At 42.2% G+C, this 25,721-nt stretch overlaps 1 protein-coding gene across 2 annotated transcripts in view; it reads left to right on the forward strand.

Moving 5' to 3' along the window:
- Positions 1-25,721, forward strand: part of vsx2 (visual system homeobox 2) — a 77,259-nt gene that overhangs the window by 37,989 nt on the left and 13,549 nt on the right. For both annotated transcript variants that reach the window (XM_043697089.2, XM_043697088.2), the window contains exon 4: positions 24,909-25,089. In XM_043697089.2, coding sequence (XP_043553024.2) covers positions 24,909-25,089 — 181 coding nt within the window. The remainder of the gene's footprint in view (positions 1-24,908; positions 25,090-25,721) is intronic.

Genomic DNA, 25,721 nt, shown 5'->3' on the forward strand with positions numbered 1-25,721 from the left:
TTCATCTTGCTTTCTTAATTTGTGGATCAGATACAAGGCACAACAAACATTTGATCCTAGAACCTTAGGAAATGACTTCTGAGGAAAGATTGACTGCTCTGAGTATTTTCTCTCTTGCAAAACGAGACAAGATAAGATAGAAGTGATTAAAATTATGAAAGGTTTGGATGAATCACATCCAAGTGAGCTTATTTGCCACATGCAATATTTAGCAACGTAGTTACAAATGAAGGACAACAATATTAGTGGGAACTACAGGAAGAATGTTTTTTATTCTTTCGCTGGCAAGATCATCATTTGTTGCCCATTCCTAATTGCCCTTGAATTGCCACTTCAGAGGGTAGTTATGAGTCAATCCTAAATTGCTATGAGTCTGGAGTCACATGTCAGGAGTTGGTACAGCAGATGTCCCTCCCCAAAGACATTTGTGAACTGGACAAATTTTTAACAACAATTTTACTGCCTTCATTACTCAAGACTAGCTTTCAATTTCAGAATATGCCAAAGCTTGTAAGAGAATGCATGGAAATAGGGGTCTGATGACAAGCGTGTGCATGTTTTTTTTCCTGGAATTTAAATTCCACTAACTGCTGTGATGGGATTTAAACCCCCATTCCCAAGAACATTAGCCTGGGTCTCAGGATTGCTAATCCATCGACAATGCCACTGAGGCACAATCTCCCCTGTTAATGCCCCATTGCCTTACAGTAAGGTTAATGAACATGAAGAACAATGCACCTGCACAGAGGATGGAACAAGAAACAAGAGCGAGGAATGGGCTTGGAGAAGATAACCTGACTCGTTCTTTCTTTTAATAAATGAGTTTCAGGGTCATTAAGAATGCACAAAGGGTGAGATGAGCTGAAAGTCTTCCAGAGAAGTCGATGGATGGGTATTGTCTTTGTGTTGGAGGCATGCTTATTAAGAAAGTTTCACTTCTGTTTATGATGCAAATTTAAATAGCCCTGGTGAATAGATCCACCACCACAGATGGCATTACTGATAATGGATAGACTAGGGATCAATATAGGGATAGATACATTACAGCTAAATAGATACACACTTGACAGAGATAAGCAATTTTTGTCACTTAACAAATTCCAAATTAAATCTGGTAAATAAATTTAATATTTAATTAAAGAGACAAAGCATTACATTTCATCTAATGACCAAACGCAATCTATTATTGGTATCATACATTGTTGACAGAGGGAATATAAGGGAATACAAGTTTCAGGTGGTTAATATATAGAATAATGTATATCCAGAAATGAGTTACAGGCTGGAATCTAATCAAGGGATTCAGATAATTTATAGAGAGAATAATAGATACCAGGAGCTTTTTATAGACTGAAATCTAATTCAGGGATTCAGATGGTTTATATAGAGAATAATGGATTCCCAGAAAAGTTATGAACTGGAATCTAATTGAGAAATTCAGATAGATTATATAGAGAATAATGGACACTGGGAGCTTTTTACAGATTGAAATCTAATTGAGAAATTCAGATGATTTAGATAGAGAACAGTGGATACCCAGAAATAAGTTCCAGACTGGAATCTACTTGAGGGGCTCAGATGGCTTATACATAGAATAATGGATACTTGGGAATGAGTTATAGACTGGAACCAAATTGAGGGGTTCAGATGGTTTACATCTGTGATCTCCAACATGTGGATTGCAATTCTGTGGTTGATCACAGAGACTGACAATTGATCTCATTGTCCGTCTTCGTTCACTCGCCATGCGCACGCTTGTCATCATACCCCTATTTCCATGCATTCTCTTACAGGCTTTGGCACCATGTTTCAGTTTGGTCCAGATGGACTGTCACGGTCACCTAAAATAAGTTGTATGGTGGCAATGCAAACAAGTGAATAAGCAATAACCTAGGGACTGATGTGTAAAGCCCATATATATCACTATACCAGAAACATAGATTATTTACCCATTGTGTCCATACAGGCTCTCTGCAGGGCAGTCCCATTCTTCTACCTAATCTCTGTGGACATGCAGTAATTTTTCCTTTGTTTGGGCTGCTTACATAATAAGTCAGTGCAGGATGAATAAAATGTGAATGCTGCCCTGTCTCACAGCTGATATCTGAGCAACGCAAGTTGACTGGGCTCCTCAGAGACAAATCATGACCTCAGAAGTGACCTTCTATGCCTGCACACTTGAAAGCAGAGGATGTTCTAGAGGCATAGATTCAGAGTGATATCATGCACTTCCAAATAAAGCAAAAACTATAAGAGAACCTGGTCCATCTAAGAAGAAAGTTTAATATAAAATGGCTAAATGCATTCTTGTTTACAACTGCAAATGATAAGAGCATTTGCCTTGTATGTCACCAAAGTAAAAAGAGGAATTATTACAACGCCACACAACAATGCTCAGTAACTCTGAGAACAGTTTTCCCTTGAACAGCATGCTTCAGACAAAATGTTGATGAGCTGCAGGCTGATTTGAAAACAGATTTTTGTTTTGAAAATGAACAGTGAAAGGTAAGGACTGCACTTAAACATCATTTCACACTTGCCATCTTCTAACAAAACACAAGTCATTCACAGATGACCAAATAATTGAAGAAGCAATACCTATGGCTGCTAACCCTTTATTCTAAAGACTTTAAAAACAAAAAAGAAATAACAACAGCAATCCAGTACTTGGTACTTCCAGAGAAGCAAAACTGAGTAGAATCCTTCAGCAACTACAGCAGGTCCTGAAGGATTGTGAATGCTTCTTACTGGAGCTCAACGAATCCATCATCATGACCAACACAGCCCAGCTAATTGTTTTTGTGCACATGGTTTTCAAAGACATACAACTAAACAGGATCTTCTCACCCTTTTCTCCCTTAAAGAGAGAACAAGAGTTGAGGATATCTACAGCAAATTCAAAAGGTTTATGCTTGAGATAAACATTCCATTTAAGAAAGTGACTTTCATCACAACTGATGGCACATCAGCCATGCTTGGTGCAAACGCCGGTTTTGTTGCATTTTGCAGAAGTGAGCCTGATTTCCCGTTTTGTTAGTTACCACTTTATATTCCACCAGCAAGAAAAGTTATGGAATTTTCTCATGTCATACAAGTTATTGTTCACTGGATACTTACAAGAGCCCTTCAAGTACTGTTGATCCGGACTGGATTATCTTGACATTGCCTATGCTGAACTAATCCTCCATGCTGAAGTGAGTCGTTAAGTTGAAAGAAGGTCCTGCATAGATTTTTAGATCTGATACCGAAATTGTCACTTTTCTTAGATTAAGAAGTGAAATGCTGTTAGGTGATGTGTGGTTGCCTGACTTTAGGTGCTTTACAGATATAATGTCAAAACCGAACGAGCTGAACTGTGAACTGCAGGGAAAGGACAGAGATTTAGTTCATATGATCAGTGCTGGGTAGGCACTCAAATTGAAACTGGGTCTGTAGTTCTCCCAATTAAAAAATGTAAAAAGTATTATAATATAATTTAATAGAAATATAGTGAGAGATGTGCAGGTTAGGCAGATTGGTCATACTAAATTGCCCATAGTGTCCAGGGATGTGTAGGCTCATTGGATTAGCACAAGGAATGCAGGGTTAGAGGGATAGGGTGGGAGTGGGTGGATGGACAGGTGCATGACTGGGTGGGATGCTCTTCAGAGGGTGGTGTGAACTCAATGGGCTGAATGGCCTGATTCCACACTGTAAGGATTCTACGATTCTATGATTTTATAATGTTACAACTCTTTCTGAATCTGGAGAAAACGTTAGGGAAAAAAAAAATCAAAAACAAAGAAAAATAGTTCCACCCAGAAAGCTGTGCACACTTGAAGAAGTTAACCGAGGAATTCAACAAATGATTTCAGGATTTAGATGTGATAAAAAAAAAACATCAAGTCTATCGCAAATCCGTCAGGTGTTTGCTTTACAAAACAGTGGAGTTAAAATGGAGATAAGTACAATGCAAAATGATATTGAGATGGAAATCTGAACAACAGACACAAATTTTTGGAACTGTAAACAGAAACGAGTCTAGATTAGAGTGGTGCTGGAAAAGCACAGCAGGTCAGGCAGCATCCAAGGAGCAGGAAAATCGACGTTTCAGCAAAAGCCCTTCATCTAATCTAGACTCTGATTTCCAGCATCTGCAGTCCTCCTTTTTTCCTAACAGAAAAAAGTACCCACCTTGCATTTAAAGTGAAAGCTTACTTTGACTGCACATATCTCTGAGACAGTGTTCTTCCAAATAAAGATATTCAAATCCAAGTCTCACACCCTTCTCATAGACAGCTATTTGAATGGTCTGTATATACCTAGCAGTCTCAAACTGCAAACCAGACTTCATTGGCACTGGCAGATAATGTGCAGACAAAATTATAGCACTGACACTTGGTGAGTAGAAGAGAAAGTGAATAAATGTACATACTTGCTTTGAGATTTATTTGGCATTGCTAAGAAACTTTGTTTTTTTTATTTTCTTTAGGGTAGATTCTGGGTTGCACTTCAAGTCCAACTCCCACCATGGTGTTAGAGGCAAGGTGCTAGCATGGATAGAAGCTTGGCTGACTGGCAGAAAGCAGACAGTGGGGGATAAAAGGGACCTTCTCAGGATGGCAGCTGGTGACAAGTGGTGTTCTGCAAGGATCAGTGTCGGGACCACAACTTTTTACTTTATACATTAACGATCTGGAGGAAGGAACTGAGGCATTCTGGCTAAGTTTGCAGTCAATACAAAGATAGGCAGAGGGACAGGTAGCATTGAGGAGGCAGGGAGGCTGCAGAAGGATTTGGATAGATTAGGAGAGTGGACAAAGAAGTGGCAGATGGAGTACAACGTGGGAAAGTGTGAGGTCATGCAATTTGGTTGGAAGAATAGAGGCATGGACTATTGTCTAAATGGGGAGAAAATTCAGAATTCTGAAGTGCAAAGAGACTAGGGAGTTATAGTCCAGGATTCTCTCAAGGTAAACTTGCAGGTTGAGAAAGTAGTTAGGAAGGCAAATGTAATGATGGCATTTATTTTGAGAGGACTTGAATATTAAAGCAGGGATGTACTCCTGGGGCTCTAATCTGCTCTCGTCATTCCACATTTAGAGTATTGTGTGCAGTTTTGGGCCCGATATCTCAGGAAGGATGTACTGGTCCTGGAACGTGTTCAGAGGAGGTTCATGAGAATGGTCCCAAGAATGAAAAGCTTAACATATGAGGGATGTTTGAGGACTATGGGTTCATACTCAATGGAGTTTAGAAGGATGAAGGGCGATCTAATTGAAACTTACAGAACACTGTATGGCCTGGACTGAGTAGATGGTGGGAAGATGTTTCCATTGGTAGGAGAGACTAGGCCCTGAAGGCACAGCCTTAGAGTAAAGGGAACACCTTAGAACAGAGATAAGGAGAAGATTCTTCAGCCAGAGAGTGATCAACCTATGGAATTCACTGCCACAGAAGGCTGTGGAGGCCAGGTCTTTGAGTGTATTTAAGATTAAGATAGATAGGTTCTTGATTGTTAATGGGAATAAGGGTTATGGGGAGAAGACAGGAGAATGGGGATGAGAAACATATCAGCCATGATTGGATGGAGGAGCAGACTCGATGGGCTGAACGGCCTAACTTCTGCTCCTATGTCTTATGACTTAATGGTCTTATGACCTAACAACACTCAAGAAGCTTTACACCATCCGGGACAAAGCAACTCTGTTTGATTCGTTCCACATCCACAAGCAACCACTCCCTCTACCACTGACGCTCAGCAGCAGCAGTGTGTACTATCTACAAGATGCACTGCAGAAATTCACCAAAGATCCTGAGACAACACCTTCCAAACCCATGACCACTTCCATCTAGAAGGAGAAAAGCAGCAGATACATGGGACAACCATGACTTGCAAGTTACCCTTCAAATTTCACACCATCTTGACTTGGAAATATATCACCATTCCCTCAGTGTCACTGGGTCAAAATCCTGGAATTCTCTCCCTAATAGCATTCTGATTCTATCTACAGCATATAGACAGCTCACCACTGCCTTCTCAAGGGCAACTAGGGACGTGCCTAAATGTTAGCCCAGCTAGTGACACCCTCATTCCAAGAGTGAATAAAAACTTATTCTAGAATACAGGATACCCAGAGACTAAAGGAAGCAAGGGAGAACTTGCACTTATATAGTGCAATGGATATTCCCAGAATGCTCCAAGTAGCTTCATAGATAATAAAGTCACCTTAAAGCAGAATCAGTTTAAGTCAGGCCGATCCCATAGAGGGGTGTGAGACAAACGACCTTTACTTTGTTGTTGGTTTGGTTGTGACCAGGGTACCAGCAGAATTCTCGCCTCTGAAAATGTGACCGCTGTATCTTCCTGAACAAGGAAACAAGACTTTAGCTGAACCCCTGATCTGAAATTGAGCAGGGCAGTTCTGCCTCTGTCCAATACTGAAAGGTTGCTGTGGTTCAGTCGGTAGAACTCTTGGCATTGGGTCAACATTTTTCAGGGTGAAATCCCCAAAAATGGCTTGTGCTGATGCTCCAGCGCAGTACTGGGGGAAGACAGCACTGTCAGAGTTGCCACTTCTTAGATGAGATTTTAAAGTCCCTTTACACAAATATGGAAGATTCCAAGGCAGTATTTCGAAGAGAAGCATCGGAAATTTACTTATGCCCTCAATGAACATCAGTGCGCAAACAGGTTGGTCCTTTCATAATCGCATTGCTGTCCGTGGGAGCTTGGCTTTTATTTCGTATTCTCTGACAGTGACTGGGCTGAGTGGAGACAACCTCTGGAGGCAGGGTTTGGGGAGACGATGACTGAAGAATATGGATGTAGAGGGCATTGGAAAATTTAGAGCACACTTATCAGAACATCCCCCCACTCCTCACCAAATGTGTTCCTGTCACCTTGTACATTTCCTGGTGGGGGGCTTCAGTGGAATATTGGCTATTAATCCATCTGCAGCATATTTGGAGAAATGCACATGTAGCCTGTAAGCTGCAGCAGTGTTGTGACCTCTGATGCAGTTGTATTCTGTATAGAGGCAGAGCTTGTTAAAATCATTGCGTGGAACAAGCAGGGAGCAAATGGAGGAGCTAACTGGGTAGATACACATCAGATTTCGGAAGGAATTGGAATCTTGTCAGAGGTTTACGGAATTCCATCTTTGTCAGCAGCACCTCAGAGGACCTGAGGGTGCAGAAGGTACTTGGAACCTCACGAGACCCATGTGTGGTATTCACTTTGAAGGACCAAACTGGCAATGCTGAGGGCACCCGCCTGCAAATGCATCTGATCCACATGCAGATGGATCCATTGGGTCTGAGAGGATCAGCTGCAGATCCCAGCATCCGCCTAGTGCTTCCACCTTGTGCTGCACTCCCTTCCTCATTCAGCCCTGGATCACAGTGTCTTCAGGCTGGCTCTGCTGGTCAACCTTCACTCTGTCAGGCACTCCGTCTGAGCCACCCGCATACCTGGGGTTTCCCACCCACACCCTCCCATAGGATGGTGAATGTGAAGGTGGCTGACTAATTGTTCTGTAAGGTGAAGCCAGCAGGCACCATGTGGTGGTGAAATGAAGGCTGGAGAGGGAGTCACAACCAAGAGGTAGTCCACCTCTTGATTACCTTAATCTAAAACATAGGAAGCCACCTGTAACAAAACAAACCAAACAATCAAAAGAACAAAACTACAAAGGAAACTTATCAAAATTAAATCAAAACATCGTTATTGCAGGCCATGGTGCCGCCAAGCCCATGGTGCCGCCAAGCCCATGGTGCCGCCAAGCCCATGGTGCCGCCAAGCCCATGGTGCCGGCTGGTCATAAAGACCTCCACTGTGCAGGTGGATACTCCATGCTCCCTTTCAATGGAGACTTGAGCACGGACATAATCATGGGGTAGGGGCAGACAATCAGACACAATGAACCCCTCCACCAAGATTATTTTCTGAACTGGGACAGTCCAGCCCTGCATTTCAAAAAGAGCCTAATTGGCTGTACAACGTTTTGGGACAACTTAAGAGTACTAAAACCAATGATATGCAACGAGTCTTAAAGATTGAATGGCTTTATTGCAGCTTGAACCTTAAACTTTTTTGATTACAGGAATACTGCTATCACCAAGCTAAATTGGCATTTCAGGCCATTAATGCAATCGGGTTTTAATGTGAGTGAGTAACACCCTCACCATCATTTAAATGTGATGAGGTAATTCCCTGATGGAGATAGCTGGTCATGCTGAATTTCCATTTTCAGTCATGATACCACTATTGCAGTAAAAAGCCTTCGCCACAGAATATACCTTTACAGACACTGTTGCAGACCATTCAACCAAAGGACACAATGAAGTTGATTCAGTGCTTCACCCAACATTGATGCCTACACATATTCCAGGAAGACTCACTGGCTAATGCTTGGAGTTATAATTCCCACCTTTGACCCCAGCCATGGCAGAAGTCAATCGTAGCAATCCTGCTCCATTCTCCATTGAGCTGAAGTTTCGGGTTGGTAAAGTTTATCGGATATAACTGGTTAATTGTAAGTGCACTTCCTGAATCTACTGCTAATAAATGATCATGATTTCTCTCAACTTTAATGCTCCCCTTACACCTATGTCACCTGGCAGTCTGTGATTAGCAGACAGATGTGTAATTTTGTACTTAGACTTTGAGGCATTTGCTGATCACCTTATTTTCCCATCCAAGACATAATGGCAGTTCACATTGCCTTTATGTTTAATCTGGTACAGATTTCTTTTGAATCTTGTTAATACATCACCTTTGCAAAGCAGGTTAACAGGAAGAGGGGTGGCACGGGCAAGAGAATAGATATGTCTCTGGAGTTTGTCTATCTCGCGTCCTTGGGCTTGGATAGTATAATTGATTTTCCTCTGAGACCCGCAGGACTCCGGGTGTCCTCATGCATGAAATCCTGAAAGGTTAGTTTTCAGGTATAGCAAGTAATTAGGAAAGCTAATAGAACGTTATCAGTTATCATGAGGAGAACTGAATACAGAAGTAGGGAGGTTGTGTCTCAGTTAGACAGGGCACGGGTGAGACCGCATGTACAATATTAAGGTCCCTATTTAATGAAGGATGAAAATGCATTGGAGGCAGTACACAGTTCAGAGCTGGAGTCATATCTGAATGATTGTTGGGAATTGTCTTATGAGGCAATCTAGGTTAGTCTTGTATTCATTGGAATTTAAAGAATGTGAAGTGACTTGATTGAAATGTATCAAATCCTAAGGGACTTTGCCAGAGAGAGCTTACCCCAGTTCCAAACTTCCAGCTCAGCACCGTCCCCATGACCTGTCCTACCTGCCAATCTCCCTTCCCACCTATCCACTCCACTCTCCCCTCTGACCTATCACCTCCATCCCCACCCCCATTCACCCATTGTACTCTTTGCTACCTTCCCCCACCCTCCCCTCTGACCTATCACCTCCATTCCCACCCCCATTCACCCATTGTATTCTTTGCTACCTTCCCCCATCCTCCCCTCTGACCTATCACCTCCATCCCAATCCCCCATTCACCCATTGTACTCTTTGCTACCTTCCCCCACCCTCTCCCTGACCTATCACCTCCATCCCCACCCCCATTCACCCACTGTACTCTTTGCTACCTTCTCCCCAGGCCCATTCCCCACCCCCCATGCCCATTTATATTTCCACCCTGGATGCTCCCTGCCTCTATTCCTGATGAAAGGCTTTTGCCCAAAACATCGATTTTCCTGCTCCTCGGATGCTGCCTGACCTGCTGTGCTTTTGCAGCACCACTCTGATCTAAACATTACCAATACACCACCACTATCTCCGAGTAAGTAGTGCTCTCACTCATGAGTCACAAGGTTGTGAGATTAAGTTCCACTTCAGAGAGTTGAGTAGAAACATTAAACCGAGGTCCTGTTTGTCCCTTCAAGTGAGTCATGGAGTGATAGAGTTGTATAGCATGCAAACTGACCGCTTGGACCAATTCATCCATGCCAACCAGATATCCTGAATTAACCTAATCCCATTTGCCATCATTTGGCCCATATCCCTTCATTACTCAATTTCAAAGAATCTCAGGGTACGTTTCCCTGGTGTTTTGAACAACATCTGAAACAGCTGATTGAGAGGTTATTTCAGAGTGGTTTGAATGAGCTTGCTGTGTGCAAATTGGTTGCTGCCTTTCTCACAAAATATTGCATTGTACCCTTCAAAAAATATTTTTCCTGGCTATAAAAGGCTTTGGAAATCCTGAAAGGTTGGCTTAGCCCCATTGGCTTGGCAGGTGGCTTGCAGTGCAGCGTGATACCAACAGTGCAAGTTCAATTCCTATACCAGCTGGAGTTACCATGAAAGTCCTGTCTTCTCAGTCTGGCCTAAGGCATGGTGGACCTCAGGATAAGCTGCCTACCAGTTGTAATGGGAGAGCAGTATAAGACTATGTTAACTCACCTCTTACCTTTATCGTGAAAGGTGCCATATATATACAGATCCTTCTCTTGCTATCAAGAAATGAGTCCCTACAACGATCAAAGATTTTTTGTATAGAAGATTCATAAAAATGAATAGCAGTTCATCAAAACTATAGAAAGTGGAAGGGGCAAGACAGTTCCCTAAGTCGCCACTTTGAGAGGTTGGATGCTCCAATACAGCTGTTGCTCCCCAATTGCTAACTTTAGCCCAGCCTGCATGTTATAATTGGTTACTCATTCCTTTAGTTTATGTTTTAAGAAGGGATTTATCCATTCCATTACTTGGTACACTCCACTCCAGGTGTGCAGAGACGGACTGAGTTAGCAGAACCTGGATTGAGGAAGTTGATGTGGACAGCATTTCCAATCTATTTGAAATGGAAGCATACCCCTCCTTCACTAAAGTTGCATCCAATGTTGGAGGCAAGAGCTGAATTGAACCATTAACACATCGGGTGGAACCTCATAGGGGTCCAAGTGACATGGCAGAATCAAATGTGAAATCTAGTGAAGTCTATCTCAATGTTGGCTCCACCTTTTACACTTTTTATATGTTTCTCTGTCTGGGGATGATTGCCTGCCTTATTTATGGCCTAATTAATATTCTGTGGTCTGACCTACTAAACACACCAAAAAGTCAGATCTCAGGAAAACACACTGTGCTAACGAGAGCAGGCACCTGGTAGGTTCCTGATGAAGGGCTTTTGCCCGAAACGTCGATTTTGCCTGTCCTCGGATGCTGCCTGAATTGCTGTGCTCTTCCAGCACCACTAATCCAGAACCTGTTAGGTTCAGCTCACTGCTTGCTCCCAGTGACCTCCATGTTGTGTATGATCGAACAGCATCTCAGGACATGATCCTCAGGTACCCATTGCATACATCCTTGCTGACAGACATTGGCATCTGACATTTGCCAATCCCTCATGACCATCATGGCACCTCACTCTCCAATAGCAGTGTAAGAATCTCAGGAAGGACAGACTAGCATTATGGGCTGCATTGTGGCAGCTAGTATTGAATAGCTTCAGCAGCGACACTTTGCGAATAGGACCAGGTACCCAGCTGATGGATTGGATCAAGCTGCACTGCTGGGCCGTACACTAGCTCTCTCAGTGCACTCTCACTTAGTCCCCAGCTACATCAATCACATCATTAAATTTTAAACCATGCAAGTTGACTTTGATTGGTCAAGGGATTGCCCTAAGAAATAGAACAGTGAATGGCTGTCACCTATTTTGTTGAGTTGAAAAATAAACAAAGCTTGGCCGTTATCTGTCAGTGTTATTAGATGCATTCTCCATGACAATCCTTCTATCAACCAGTGTCCATTTGCCAATCGTTCTGCAATCTCATTTTATGCAGTATAAATATTGAATTTATCTTCTTGTGAAACATCCTGATGAGTCGAAGATGAAATTCTTTCAATTTCTGCTTCAATTTAAATGAGAGAGAGAGTGATAGAGAGGGAGAGAGGTGCTTTCCATGCTTTTTCTGTTTTCAGTCCATATTGCCTTTTTGCTTCTTTGTGTGCTCAAAGCAAGCTGCTGAAATATGGCTCATTTTTATATTCCAAATCTGGCTCCGTTGTCTTTTTCTAACTGAACACTCTACTGATATATTTTCATCTCCAATATGTCAAGATATCATACAATTGTGGGCAAAAGAAGAGAAATACTTTTCTTGAAACTGAGTTTCAAGGCTTCTTGAATAAAACGATAATTCTGAGGCAACCTGGCTGTATATTTAATAACAACCAAGGATGTTGTAAAACAGAAACAAAAACAGAAGTTGCTGGAAAAGCTCAGCAGGTCTGAGCAACTTCTGAGGAAGTTTCTGAGGAAGGGTCGCTGGACCTGAAACGTTAACTCTTATTTATCTTCATGGATGCTGCATGACATGCTGAGCTTTTCCAACAACTTCTGTTTTTGTTTCTGATTATATGTTTTCCATGTTGGTTGCTAGGGCTTGTCAAGTGATCACTACAGCCATTTTAGGTCAATGGTGTCCATTTTTAATCCACATAAATCTCAGGTACTAAAATCAAATGATGGCTTTTGAATATTGATGTGCATTTTCACTAAGAATGTATCACACTGCATTCTCCAATTCCCGCCACACATTAAAAAACCCACAAATACAAGATGTGTTCAACTGGTCCATCTAGTCAGTCCTTCCTGGATGTCATAATACACAGTTACAAGTTTCATATGAAACCTAAATTTCATCCTCTTTAATTTTCTGAGGGGCTGGGAGAGAGTAAAACACTTGGACCAATTTTGGTGAGAAAAATGAAAAGTTATATTCCGAACTCCAAAGCCAGAAAGTAAACTTATTCATTGTCAATTTGTAGATGTTGAACTAGATAGATAGATTCTTGCAAAGTGGATGTGAGGAGTGTTGGATCAGCCATGATCCTATTGATCAGTACAGCAGGCTCGAGGGGCCGAACAGCCTACCCCATTCCTATTTCTTGTGGTCTATGGTCTTATGGACAGCAATTCCAGATGAGTCAGTGTCTTAGGCCTCTTGAGCTTCTCACTCTGCTTCTCCACAATCACACCAGTGAGATGAATAACTTCCAATGTAGGAATCAGAGAGGCCTTTCCTCTCCACTTTATAAAATAAAGTAATTTTTTGATCTAAATTATCTGTGCTCCCAGTGGTCAGGCATGAGGATGTATTAGTAATTGTTTAGTTTGAGGAAGGATCACTTGACCCGAAAGGTTAACTCTGATTTCCCTCCACACATGCTGCTGTACACGCTGAGCTTTTCCAGCAACTTCTGTTTTTGTAATTGTTTAGTTTGATGCACTGTATAAATTTCCGCACTTGCTTAGACCTACAGTGTGTGGCTCAGTTTAAAGTATATAGAGAATCAAACTTATGTTTGGCCATGCTTATATTTCTAGGTATTAGACTTCCAACTCTGAACTATTGTGTCCATTCCACTTGACTTCTCCCTGTCTCTCAGTTTTTCACTTACACACCCATCACAGTGATTGATTAGATAGTCTGTTCCTGGCTTTGTTCTCAGTCCATTGCTGAGCAAGGAATGAGACTGATTCAGTGTGTGCAGCCCATCACTTCATTAATCGTTAAAGAAGGGCATTCCTACTTACATTCAAACAGAGGATGAAGCTATTTCTCTTTCCATTAATGGGGACTTCGAATACAAGATAAAGGAGGCTAAGCTGAACCGATGCAAGACAATAGTTAGATCTTAGATGGAACACTGTGTACAGTTCTGGATGTCAAACCTCTGGAAGGATGTGAATCCATTTCGGTCAGTGCAGAAGAAGTTTATGAGAATGATTCCCGGAATGAGACACTTTATTTCTGAGGATAGGTCAGAGAAGTTAGGACTGTTCACCTCGGAGAGAAGGAGGTTAAAAGGTGATTGAATTAAAATTTTCAAAATCGTGAGACGTTGTGAGAGGAGACAGTGAGAAACCATTCCCAATCATAAACAGATGAAGAGTAAAAAGGCACAGGTTTAAAATGATTTTTAAAATAAGTCAATATGATGTGAGAAGAAACATTTGCACACATTAAGTGGATCAGCTCTAGAATGCACTGCCTGGAAGTGTGGTGGAGGCAAGTTTAATTGAGGCATTCAAGAGGGTAATTTGATGACTATTTAAATACAAATAATGTACAGGGAAAAGCTGGAAGGATAGCACAAAGTCATGGTACTTATTCAGAGAGCTTTTGCATGAGATGGCTCATTCTGTATTGCAATCCTGATTAGTCACACTCGATTTGGAGGGCCAATACACTCCGTTCTGAAGATCAATGCAATCTGTTTGAAGGACCTACACTCTGTGACCAGTGGACAACATACTGCCATTGGAGCACCTTAAAGGACTATCAATGGGAGAAGTAACATCGAAGTAACATTGGAGGCCAGAATCAGATTTCCTACAGTATGGAAACAGGCCCTTTGACCCAACAAGTCCACACCCACCTTCCGAAGAGTAGCCCACTCAGACACATTCCCCTACCCTATACTTACCCCTGACTAATGCACCCAACACTACGGGCAATCTAGCATGGCCAATTCACCTGACTTGCACATCAATTATTACATTGGACAGAAGCACACTGTCTTCTGGGCCTGCCATCTTTAGGAAGAGATTATGAATTGGTTTTCTAAAAGACATGTTTCCATGTTGTTCTTTCAGTTCTGAGACCCAGTTGAAAGGTAACCATTGCTGATTTGAAAGTCCATGATATGTAAGAGTCCTTTTGTGGAATTACTTTGATCAGTAGCCACAGAGAGCACACAGTGCCCAGAGAATTTATTGTCAAAGTTGTTTCAAGTTTCTTTTGTACAGGGGAAATGACAATGCTAATACATGGAGAGACCTTTTTACTGCCTTAGGCAATGGTTTCTGAGTTCATATTTGCATAAACATCTGGTGAACATCCGCTGCACTCTCTCCACACTGAGGTAACAGGCCAGGACTGCATACATTACCACAGGTATAGGTTAGCTAGTAGTCTGTGCAATTGAAGCAAGGCTCTGCTCATGTACTCAAATCAATACTTTCATAGGACTTTCCTTCCGAATTGCTTGCTGCGTCACCATGGTAGCAGGCCGTGACTAATGAACACGGATACCTAGGTTCCTTTGCACATCAAGGCTTTCCAATCTCTCAACATTTAAGAAATGCTGTTCACCTCTGTTCTGCCTACCAAAATGGATAACCATTACCCACACATTTTTGGAAGAAGTAATGAAGAGGATTGATGAGGGCTGAGAGGTGGACATGATCTATATGGACTCCAGTAAGGTGTTCAACGAAGTTCCACATGGAAGATTAATTGGCAGGGTTAGATCGCATAGAATACAGGGAGAACTAACCGTCTGGATACAGAACCAGCTCAAAGGTAGGAGACAGAGAGTGATGGTGGAGGGTTGTTTTTCAGACAGATGGAGGCCTGTGACCAGTGGAGTGCCATAAGGATCAGTGCTGGGTCCATTGCTTTTCAACATTTACATAAATGATTTGGATGTGAACATGGGAGGCATAGTTTGCAAATGACACCAAAATTGGAGGTGTAGTGGACAGTGAAGAAGGTTATCTCAGAGTACAACGAGATCTTGATCAGATGGGCCAATGGGCTGAGGAGTGGAAAACACAGACAAATTCATGGGGTTGGATAATAGATGAAAAATATATCATGAGTGATTTGGTGTTGGGAAAAAATGTTTAGTTATGTTTAAGATAAATGTGAGGTACTATTATTTGGAAAAGCAAATCTTAGCAGGACTAATACACTTAATAGTAAGGTCCTGGGGAGTGTTGCTGAACAAAGAGACCTTGGAGTGCAGGTTCATAGCTCTTTGAAAGTGGAGTCGTGAGTAGGTAGGATAGTGAAGAAGGCGTTTGGTATGCTTTTCTTTATTGGTCAGAGCATTGAATGTAAGAGTTTGGAAGTCATATTGTGACTGTACAGGATATTGATTGGGCCACTTTTGGAATATTGCGTGCAATTCTGGTCTCCTTCCTATCCGAAGATATGTTGTGAAACTTGAAAGGGTTCAGAAAAGATTTACAAGGATGTTGCCAGGTTTGGAGGATTTGAGCTATAGGGAGAGGTTGAATAGGTTGGAGCTGTTTACCCTGGAGTATCGAAGGCTGAGGGGTGACCTTATAGAGGTTTACAAAATCATGAGGGGCATGGATAGGGTAAATAGACAAAGTCTTTTCCCTGGGGTGAGGGAGTCCAGAACTAGAGGGCATAGGTTTAGGGTGAGAGGAGAAAGATATAAAAGAGACCTAAGGAGCAACTTTTCCACACAGAGGGTGGTACGTGTATGGAATGAGCTGCAAGAGGAAGTGGTGGAGGCTGGTACGATTGCAACATTTAAAAGGCACCTGGATGGGTATGTGAACAGGAGGGATTTAGAGGGATATGGGCCAAGAGCTGGCAAATGGGACTAGATTGGGTTGGGATATCTGGTCGGCATGGACCGAAGGGTCTGTTTTCATGTTGTACATCACTATGACTCTATGAGACCATAAGATGTAAGTTTAGAAGTTGGTCATTCAGCCCATTGAGTCTGATCATTCATTCTGGGATCATGGCTGATTTGACAATCCTTAACTCCACTTTCCTGCCTTTTCCCCATAACCCTTGAATCCCTTGCTAAATAAAAAATTGTCGATAATAGCCTTAAGAATACTTAAAAATCCAGCCTCCACAGCCCTCTGCGTGAAAGAATTCCACTGATTCATGACCCAAAAATAAAAATAATTCCTCATCTCCATCTTAAACATGTGATCTCTTATTCAGACATCATCCTCTCTGGTCCTCAACACTCCCACAGGGCGAAACATTGCACTTACTGTATTTAACTTATCAAGGCCTCTTGGAACCTTCCATGTTTCAATAAGGTCACTTCTCATTTTTTTCTACATCGTAACGAGGACAGGTCCAATGTACTCAACCTCTCCACACAAGGCTTTGATAGTGAAAAGTCAAAATATTGCTAGTGTGAGATACTGAGTGATAATGATCCCTTCAGCCTGCTGTGTTTGACCTGAGGAAGGTAATGCTCTCACAGCGGTCTCAGAACCACTACGTGAAGAAGAACCTCCAGATGACCCTCAATAAACAGGTGTCAATATCTCCCTTCCCTAAGCTCAGTGGCATATCTGATTAAAATACAAGCAAGAGGAAAAGGAGAGAGAGAGAGAGAGAGAGATGCAATAAATTATACCAAACGATTCCACATCCAACATATCAAGGAGTTGAGGACATGAGATGATTTCTAAAATGATAACAGCCTTAATCAGGCAATCAGGAAGAGAAGATTATGTCCTGACCCATGCCATCAATCTGCCAGCGATTTAATTTCATTTCCATTACAGGGTAATTCTGAAAATTTCCACCACAAAATTAACACCCAATTTTCCCATTTTAATTAGTTAAATCAGAAGATGTAGCTCTCCCCCGGGAGGCTGCGAGGTGGGATCAGTTAAGATGAAAATGATAACTACATGGCTGTAATTAGGACGGGTCAATGCATCCTCTCCCTCGAGTCAGGCTAGTTTAATTTCCCGTGATATTTGAACGGCTGTCGCTAAGCTGTCCCATCGATTGATGCAGAAATTAACTTATTTTTCAATCAGATCCTGGCTGCCCCCTGGGTCGCCACTTGCCTGCCTCTTTTGCAACTGAAGCGATTTTTCATCAGCGGCTGTCTTTGATGGGGAGAGGAGCCGTCATGAATTACAAAAGACCCTTGAATGATTTTGACAATTTTTTTTATCCTCCCCCCACCAACCGCCTCCCGTCCACCTTCTCCCGCATCATCAGCAACAACAGCTTAACCAGACAGCACTTCATTGGCAGGCATTTAACCGGAATATCAGAGGAAGATGTCACGGGTGGAGGTGTCTCTGGCAGGAGCAGAATCTCTGGCACTTTAACAACAGCAGATTAGACAGCTTCATCTTGATCTCCTATTAAAACTACCTCGAGGGATAGTTTTTATTAAAATTAATTTCGCCTGTTTAAAAACTTAATTATGGTGTTTTCTTTTTAAAGTTGGAGCCTACTAGAATTCCTTACCCCAGCCCATCGTAGAATCCCTGTAGTGTGGGCACAGACCATTTGGCCCATCGAGTTCCATGTCAGTCGGAATTGAAAGCAAGTCTCAATTATTGATGTTTTAAAACAAACCATTTGGTTCACTCATCTCCTTTAGAGAATTAAATCTGCCATAATTACCCGATCTGGCCTATACATGACTCCAGGCCCACAGCAATGAATAATAAGTCTTGATCCCCTCTGAAATGGCCCTAGTAAGTCATGCAGTTCAAGGGCAATTAAGGACAGGCAGCAAATGGTGTGATGTCTATATTTCATTAAACATACTCTGTTAAAAACCGCCGCGAACTCTGAGCAGGAAGGTTTAATTCCCACGCCAGATCATTGAGAGTAAGATCCAATGGCAGCCCATGTGCAGTACTGAGGGAGTGCTGCACTATCAAAGGTGCCACCTTCTGGATGAGATGTCAAACTGAGGTGCTGTCTGCTTTTCCAGTTGGGTGCTATAGCACTATTTTCAAGAAGCTGAGCTGGCGAAGTTTGACTGGTGTCTTGGCTGAAATCCTGCACCTGAATCCAAGAGTTTATTGGATGTAGCACCATACTGTGAGCAGAAATTGCTGGTGCTTGCCCTATATCACAGCAATACTGACACTACCTTCTTTTTAAAAAAATGTTTCATAGGTTGTAAAGTCTACTGGAATGTCCTGACGTTGTAATGCAAATCCATTTTAAAGCTGCCACAGTACAATATAATTCTGCCTATAATACCCAGCACAAGGCTTTAATTGGTATTAAAATAAATTGGTTCCTGGTGAGTGAGGAAATCCTGTTCTGCTTCTACTGGTGAAATGGATAAAGTGTGATGATAAGTTTTATAATTAGGTCCATGCTAGGACAAATGACGTTTCTACATGATTAGATTACATTACATTACAGTGTGGAAACAGGCCCTTCGGCCCAACAAGTCCACACCGACCCGCCGAAGCGCAACCCACCCATACCCCTACATTTACCCCTTACCTAACACTACGGGCAATTTAGCATGGCCAATTCACCTGACCTGCACATCTTTGGATTGTGGGAGGAAACCGGAGCACCCGGAGGAAACCCACGCAGACACGGGGAGAACGTGCAAATTCCACACAGTCAGTCGCCTGAGGCTGGAATTGAACCCGGGTCTCTGGCGCTGTGAGGCAGCAGTGCTAACCACTGTGCCACCGTGCCACCCATAAATGTCTTGGATATTGGGATGCAGAGAACAAGTTTGCCAATGGTATCAATGTAGTGAGGGTGACACCAGTTGACTGCAACAGAATGAAGCAAGGCTAGCAGTATGGGCAGACAAGCAGTGAATGGAACTTAATGCAGAGAATGTATAACAAGGGGATGTATAATGGCAAAGGTGATAGAGACAATGTAGTCTTAATGGCACAGTTCAAGAATGTCTCTGGATAGAGGGACCTGGGAGCAGTTAGCAAAGTAGAGAGGCTTTTGGGCTTCATAAATAAAGATGCTAGGTAATGGACTGGTCATATTGTTGCTAGACTATCAATCCGGAGACCCAGGTAATGTGTTAGGTTCAAATCCTGCCATAGCAGCTGTTAGAAGTTGAATTCAATAACAAGGAAGAATTAGGAGTTTAAAGATGACCATGAATCCATTGCTGATTGTCAGAAAACCCCATCTGATGCACTAATGTCCTTTAGGTAAGGAAACTGCCATCCTTACTGGTCTGGCTTACATGTGACTCCATACCCACAGCAATGTGGTTGACTCTTAACCGCCTTCTGGCCAATTAGAGATGGGCAATAAATGCTGGCCTAGTCAGTGATGTCCAAATCCTGTGAATTAATCTTTAAAAATGAGTAGAAAAGCAGCAAATTTATGCTAAACCTTTATACAGTTCTGGTTAATCCAAAAATAAAATGTTGTGTCCACTTCTGTCGAGTTACCATACCACACAAAGTATGTGTTGATCTTGGATAGTATGCAGTGTTTTTTTTTAACCAGAATGGTCCCAGAGATGGGTGAGTTTATCTGCAGCATTAGTTTGGAAAAACTGAGATTTCTCTTCAAGCAAAGGAGCTTGAGGAGAGGTTGAATGGAGACATGAAAGCTTCTGACAGGTTTAGGTAAGATAGGCAAGGGAAAACTGTGTTCCCATCAGCTCATGGTGCAGGGAAACTGGTGTAAGATTGCAAGAGATAGAAGGAAGAATGTAAGGAGGTCTTGTTTTTAAATGCTATCCATGCAGGCGCTCTCAGTGGAGCTGAGCAATGATTTCAAAAGGAACTTGAGTCTTTGAGGGAAATAAACTACAGGGTTACAAGAATAGAGAGGGGGAAATGGAGCTGACTGGATTGTTCTGCATGAGCCAAATGACCTCCTTCTGTGCTGTAATGACTCTCAGAATGGCAAGAAGTGCTTGCAGAAGTTTGTATTCTGCTATTCATAAAATATTACATTTACTGTTAATCTAGATCCTCATTTGCTCAGAAGGCTATATTGACCAGCAACTTGAGTTAAGTTATTTGAATTGATTGTATGCTATTTAGATACAGTGGGCTACTTCAATACAATGGGCCTGTTTAAATATGATATGCTTTATAAATATGGTGCTATTTAATTTTATAAAGTGTCAAAGTGGGCGAAGATGATAAATAGGGCAATTCTCCTTTCAGCTATGTCTTGCATTTTGAGCAACACTTGGCTCAAAGTTATGAATTATGATTGGCACAAAATTCAAAGTGCAAATTCAGTTCAATCTCAACATCCTGTTAAGATTCATTAACTGTTTGGATGGTGTTATCATAGGTTAGGACAATTTGGCACCCATTTGATTATATTATTTCGCTTCTCCGAACTGTGAGTATATGCAGTAGATTATAGCTGCAGTGCTCGGAAAATAAAACTAATACATCTGGCAGAAAAGCTGTAGTTCTTATCCATTTTGCTGTTGAAAGTACAAGTCCCTGACCCTGTGACCTTGTCCCTGGCTTCTCATCCAGCCAGCTGAGATTCAACCTTGTGCTAACTGGGTAGATCATTCCTGGGATTAATCCAATCATGTTTGGACAATGAACTTGCTGAATATTTCTTTAATTCATTCATGGGTTATGGGTGGTCACTGGCGAGGTGAGTATTTATTACCCTTTTTTAATTCCAGAGGGCAGTAGGGAGTCAACCACAGTGCTGTAGGTCTGGAGTCACATGTAGGCCAAACAAGGTTAGGATGACAGATTTCCTTTCCCCACAGAACATTTTGTGAACTAGGTATGATTTTTGGCGATGATCATCAATGATTACATGGTTGCTATTATGCTAGCTTTTTAATTCCAGAATTTTAACTGAATTCAAATTTCACCATATGCCATTTTGAGTCTTGAAACCATTTTCCCCCAAACATTTTCTTGAACTTCTAGTCCAGTGACATCATCATTATACCGCTGTCTCCCCAACACATTTTGATGGGGAGATCAAGATGGAAGTTAAAATGGTATTGTTGGAATAGACTGATTAGGGATAGTCAACATGGCTTTGTGCATGGGAAATCATGTCTCACAAACTTGATTGAGTTTTTTGAAGAAGTAACAAAGAATATTTATGAGGGCAGAGCAGTAGATGTGATCTATATAGACTTCAGTAAGGCGTTTGACAAGGTTCCCCATGGGAGACAGATTAGCAAGGTTAGATCTCATGGAATACAGGGAGAACTGGCCATTTGGATACAGAACTGGCTCCAAGGTAGAAGACAGAGGGTGGTGGTGGAGGATTGTTTTTCAGACTGGAGGCCTGTGATCAGCGGTGTGCCAAAAGGATTGGTTCTGGGCCCTCTACTTTTTGTCATTTACATAAATGATTTGGATGCAAGCATAAGAGGTACAGTTAGTAAGTTTGCAGATGCCACCAAAATTGGAGGTGTAATGGACAGCGAAGAGGGTTACCTCAGATTACAACAGGATCTGGACCAGATGGGCCAATGGGCTGAGAAGTGGCAGATGGAGTTTATTTCAGATGAATGCGAGTTGCTGCATTTTGGGAAAGCAAATCTTAGCAGGACTTATACACTTAATGGTAAGGTCCTAGAGGTGTTGCTAAACAAAGAGACCTTGGAGTGCAGGTTTGTAGCTCCTTGAAAGTAGAGTCACAGGTAGATGTGATAGTGGGGAATGCATTTGGTACGCTTTCCTTTATTGGTCAGAGTATTGAGTACAGGAGTTGGGAGGTCATGTTGTAGCTGTACAGGACATTCATTAAGACAGTTTTGGAATTCTGATTTCCATCCTATTGGAAAGATGTTGTGAAACTTGAATGGATTCCGAAAAGATTTACTTGGATATTGCCATGGTTGGAGGATTTGAACTATAGAGAGAGGCTGAATAGGTAAGATTGTTTTCTCTGGAGCGTCGGAAGCTGAGGGGCAACCTCATAGAGGTTTACAAAATTATGAGGGGCATGGATAGGATAAATAGGCAAAGTCTTTTCCCTGGGGTCTGGGAGTCCAGAACTAAAGGGCATAGGTTTAGGGTGAGAGGGGAAAGATACAAAAGAGACCTAAGGGGCAACTTTTTCACGCAGAGGATGGTATGTGTATGGAATGAGCTGGCAGAGGAAGTGGTGGAGGCAAGTATGATTGCAACATTTAAAAGGCATCTGGATGGGTATATGAATAGGAAGGGTTTGGAGGGATATGGGCCAGGTGTTGGCAAATCGGACTAGATTGGGATATCTGGTTGCCATGGATGAGTTGGACTGAAGGGTCTGTTTCTGTGCTGTACATTTCTATGACTCTATGAGTGGGGAATGGGAAGGAAGCAGCAAAGGTGAATTAGAGAGAGAATGAAAAAGATTGCATATGGGAGGAAGAGGGAAGGAAATTGGAAGGAGGAGAGAGGCTGCACGAAAAAGAAAGTGAAGGTTTTTAAATCTACTAACAAAGGAATAATTAGCTAACCAAGAGCCGGGAAAATAGGAAATCACTGCAATAATGAATTCCTTGCAAATGAATGTGGAATCTTTAGCTTAATGTTGGGTATGTTGAGGAGCTGCTATATGGAACAGGAATGTATTGAATGTTATTGTAATGAACACAATGTCAATTGTTAAATTTAAATATGAAATTATAACCTGAGATGCAGTAAAAATGCTAGTACCTAGCAACATACGAGATAGGAACAAGGAACAGGGTCGGCCATTTGGACAGTCAGGTTTGTTCTATGTAAATTCACAGTTGATTATTTACCTCAGCGCTACTTGCCTGCACCATACCCCCATCCTTTGTTGTCTTTGGTTTTTAGAAAACTACCCATTTCTGTCTTGAACCTACTCAACCATTGAATCTTCACAGGCCTCTGGGGTCGGGAATTCCAAAGATTCACCACCCTCTGGGTGAAGAAGAGTCCTGATGATCTCCGCTTGAAATGGCCTACCACTTAGTCTGAGATCCCGTCCCCTGGTTTTCGACTCACCAGCCAGGGGAACCATCTTGTCACCATCCACCCTATAAGAATTTTCTGTAAGTTCAATGAGGTTAGCCACCCCACCATTCCTCAAAGCCCAAGGGATGACAGGCCCAGTTTCCTCAGTTTCTGCTCACGTCAATCCCACCATCTCAGGTGATTAATCTGGTGAAGCTCTGTGGGGCTTCCTCAATGACAAGTGTATTCTTCCTTAGGTAAGGAGACAACAACTGTTCACTATACTCCAGGTGTGGTCTCACCATAGCTATGTACAAATGCAACAAGATATCTTCACTCCTGTGCTCAAATCCCCTTATGATGAAGATCAAGTTACTGTTTGCTTTTCTAATTGCTTGCTGCACTTGTGCACATGTTATAGACCAGACCAGACCACACCCCCTCAAAATCTTTTTTGAAGGCAGCCTAGACCATAACCTTTTCTTATTCTTAAGGTAAATGTCAGGACATGTGTTCCAGGTGCAATTCACTTGGTCAAACTACTCGATGTTACGCAAAATATAATTTATTTAAACACTACAATTAAAATGCAACAAAAGGAGGAAGAACTTAGAATGACTTAACTCTACTGGAAAACTTAACAGAATGATAGATACAGTAATTATTACTACTCATCAACTGTTCTAGTATATTAACTCCCATAAACACATCCCTTGGCAAAAAGGTAAATTCAGAATAATTGATTTGTCTCAGAAGTCTCACACCCGAGCAGCAGAGAGAAACCCTGGCTTCTAGCAGTAACTGAGAGAGGGAAAAGATAGTTTCTACTTCATCAAAGCTTCAGCAGCTTCTGCCCTGTTCAGACTCTAACAGCAACTGCTTAAAGCTAAACCTAAATACTGGAAATCCTGTTAACAGAGCTGGCCACACCCAGCCAGGCTGCTTCTATTGTCTCAACTTTTAAAAAATCCAAGGCTTCCCAAGCTGTTTACTTTATGGGTTTTTACTAGCCAGCTCATAACCTCTGTCTTAAAACCTCTCTTAAACAAAGGACAAAATAACCTCTTAATACCACAGCATTGTCACACACTTTTAGGGATTCTTCAACAAGAACAAATCTCTTTGGAAACCTTTGCCTCCCAACCTCTCACCACTTAAGTCTTCTGCCTTACTGTAGTTTCTATTGAAGTGAATAGCCTTGCACCTCATCTCATACCAGCCTGAATCAAAGTGTTTCTCCACTTTTTAAGTCGCCTCTCTTTGGTGCATCTTTTGGATCCTGTCCTAATATCTCCTGCAGTGGTTCTGAATGAAAATGTTGCCTGTAAAGAAATAGTCAACAAGGACTGTTTTGCTATGTTAAGGGCATTGGATAATTGCATACTATTGTTGTGAGCCTCAGGCAGGTAGTTTGCGCTTATGGCTGGCTGACGTTACTGTTTAACCCCGTCTCTCACTGCTCTCCCTCCCCCACCCCCTCCTACAGGTCTGGTTCCAGAACCGCAGAGCCAAGTGGAGAAAGCGGGAGAAATGCTGGGGCCGCAGTAGCGTCATGGCCGAGTACGGGCTGTATGGTGCGATGGTGCGGCACTCCATCCCACTGCCGGAATCCATCCTGAAGTCCGCAAAGGATGGCATCATGGAATCCTGCGCTCCGTGGCTTCTTGGTAATTATTTACTTGCCCGCATCAAAGCAACAATGCCAATACAGAACTAGAGGGTTAAAAAAAAATCCATGTGTTGGGGGGACTGGGTTTCATGTGTTGACTGGTGGATTTGGCTGCAGCAGATAATGCAAAAAGAGACCATTTAGCCCATTACTTCTGTGCTAGCTCTTGTAAACAGCTGTCCTGTCAGTCTGTCTCCCCCGCTCTTCCCTCTTTAATTCCTTTTTGAAGGTCACTATTAAATTTGCTTCCACCTTCATTTCAGGCAGTGACTCTCAGATCTTCATAACTCATTGTGTACTAAAGTCTCTCCCCCTCTGATTCTTTTCCCAATTATTATTTGACATCAAAGTGGCTGAATGTGACATCTGTGACCCCCAGCAAGGGTTGGGGGATTTGGAGGAAGTTCTCCTCTGGTTAGTCATACCTGGCACGGAGGGAGATGGTTGTGATTGTTGGAGGTCAGTTGTCTCAGCTGTAGGACACCTCTGCAGGGGTTCCCCAGGATAGTGTGCTAAGTCTTCAGTCGCTTAGACAATGGCGTCTCACAGAACCAGTAAAATAGGAGTAGGAGTAGGCCATTCAGCCCTTTGAACCTGCCGCATTGTTCAATATGATCATGGCTAGTTATC

Source organism: Chiloscyllium plagiosum, unplaced genomic scaffold (genome assembly GCF_037043375.1).
Source record: "Chiloscyllium plagiosum isolate Xiang-an unplaced genomic scaffold, Cpla_swu_hap1 HiC_scaffold_8, whole genome shotgun sequence".
NCBI classification, from domain to species: Eukaryota; Metazoa; Chordata; class Chondrichthyes; order Orectolobiformes; family Hemiscylliidae; genus Chiloscyllium; species Chiloscyllium plagiosum.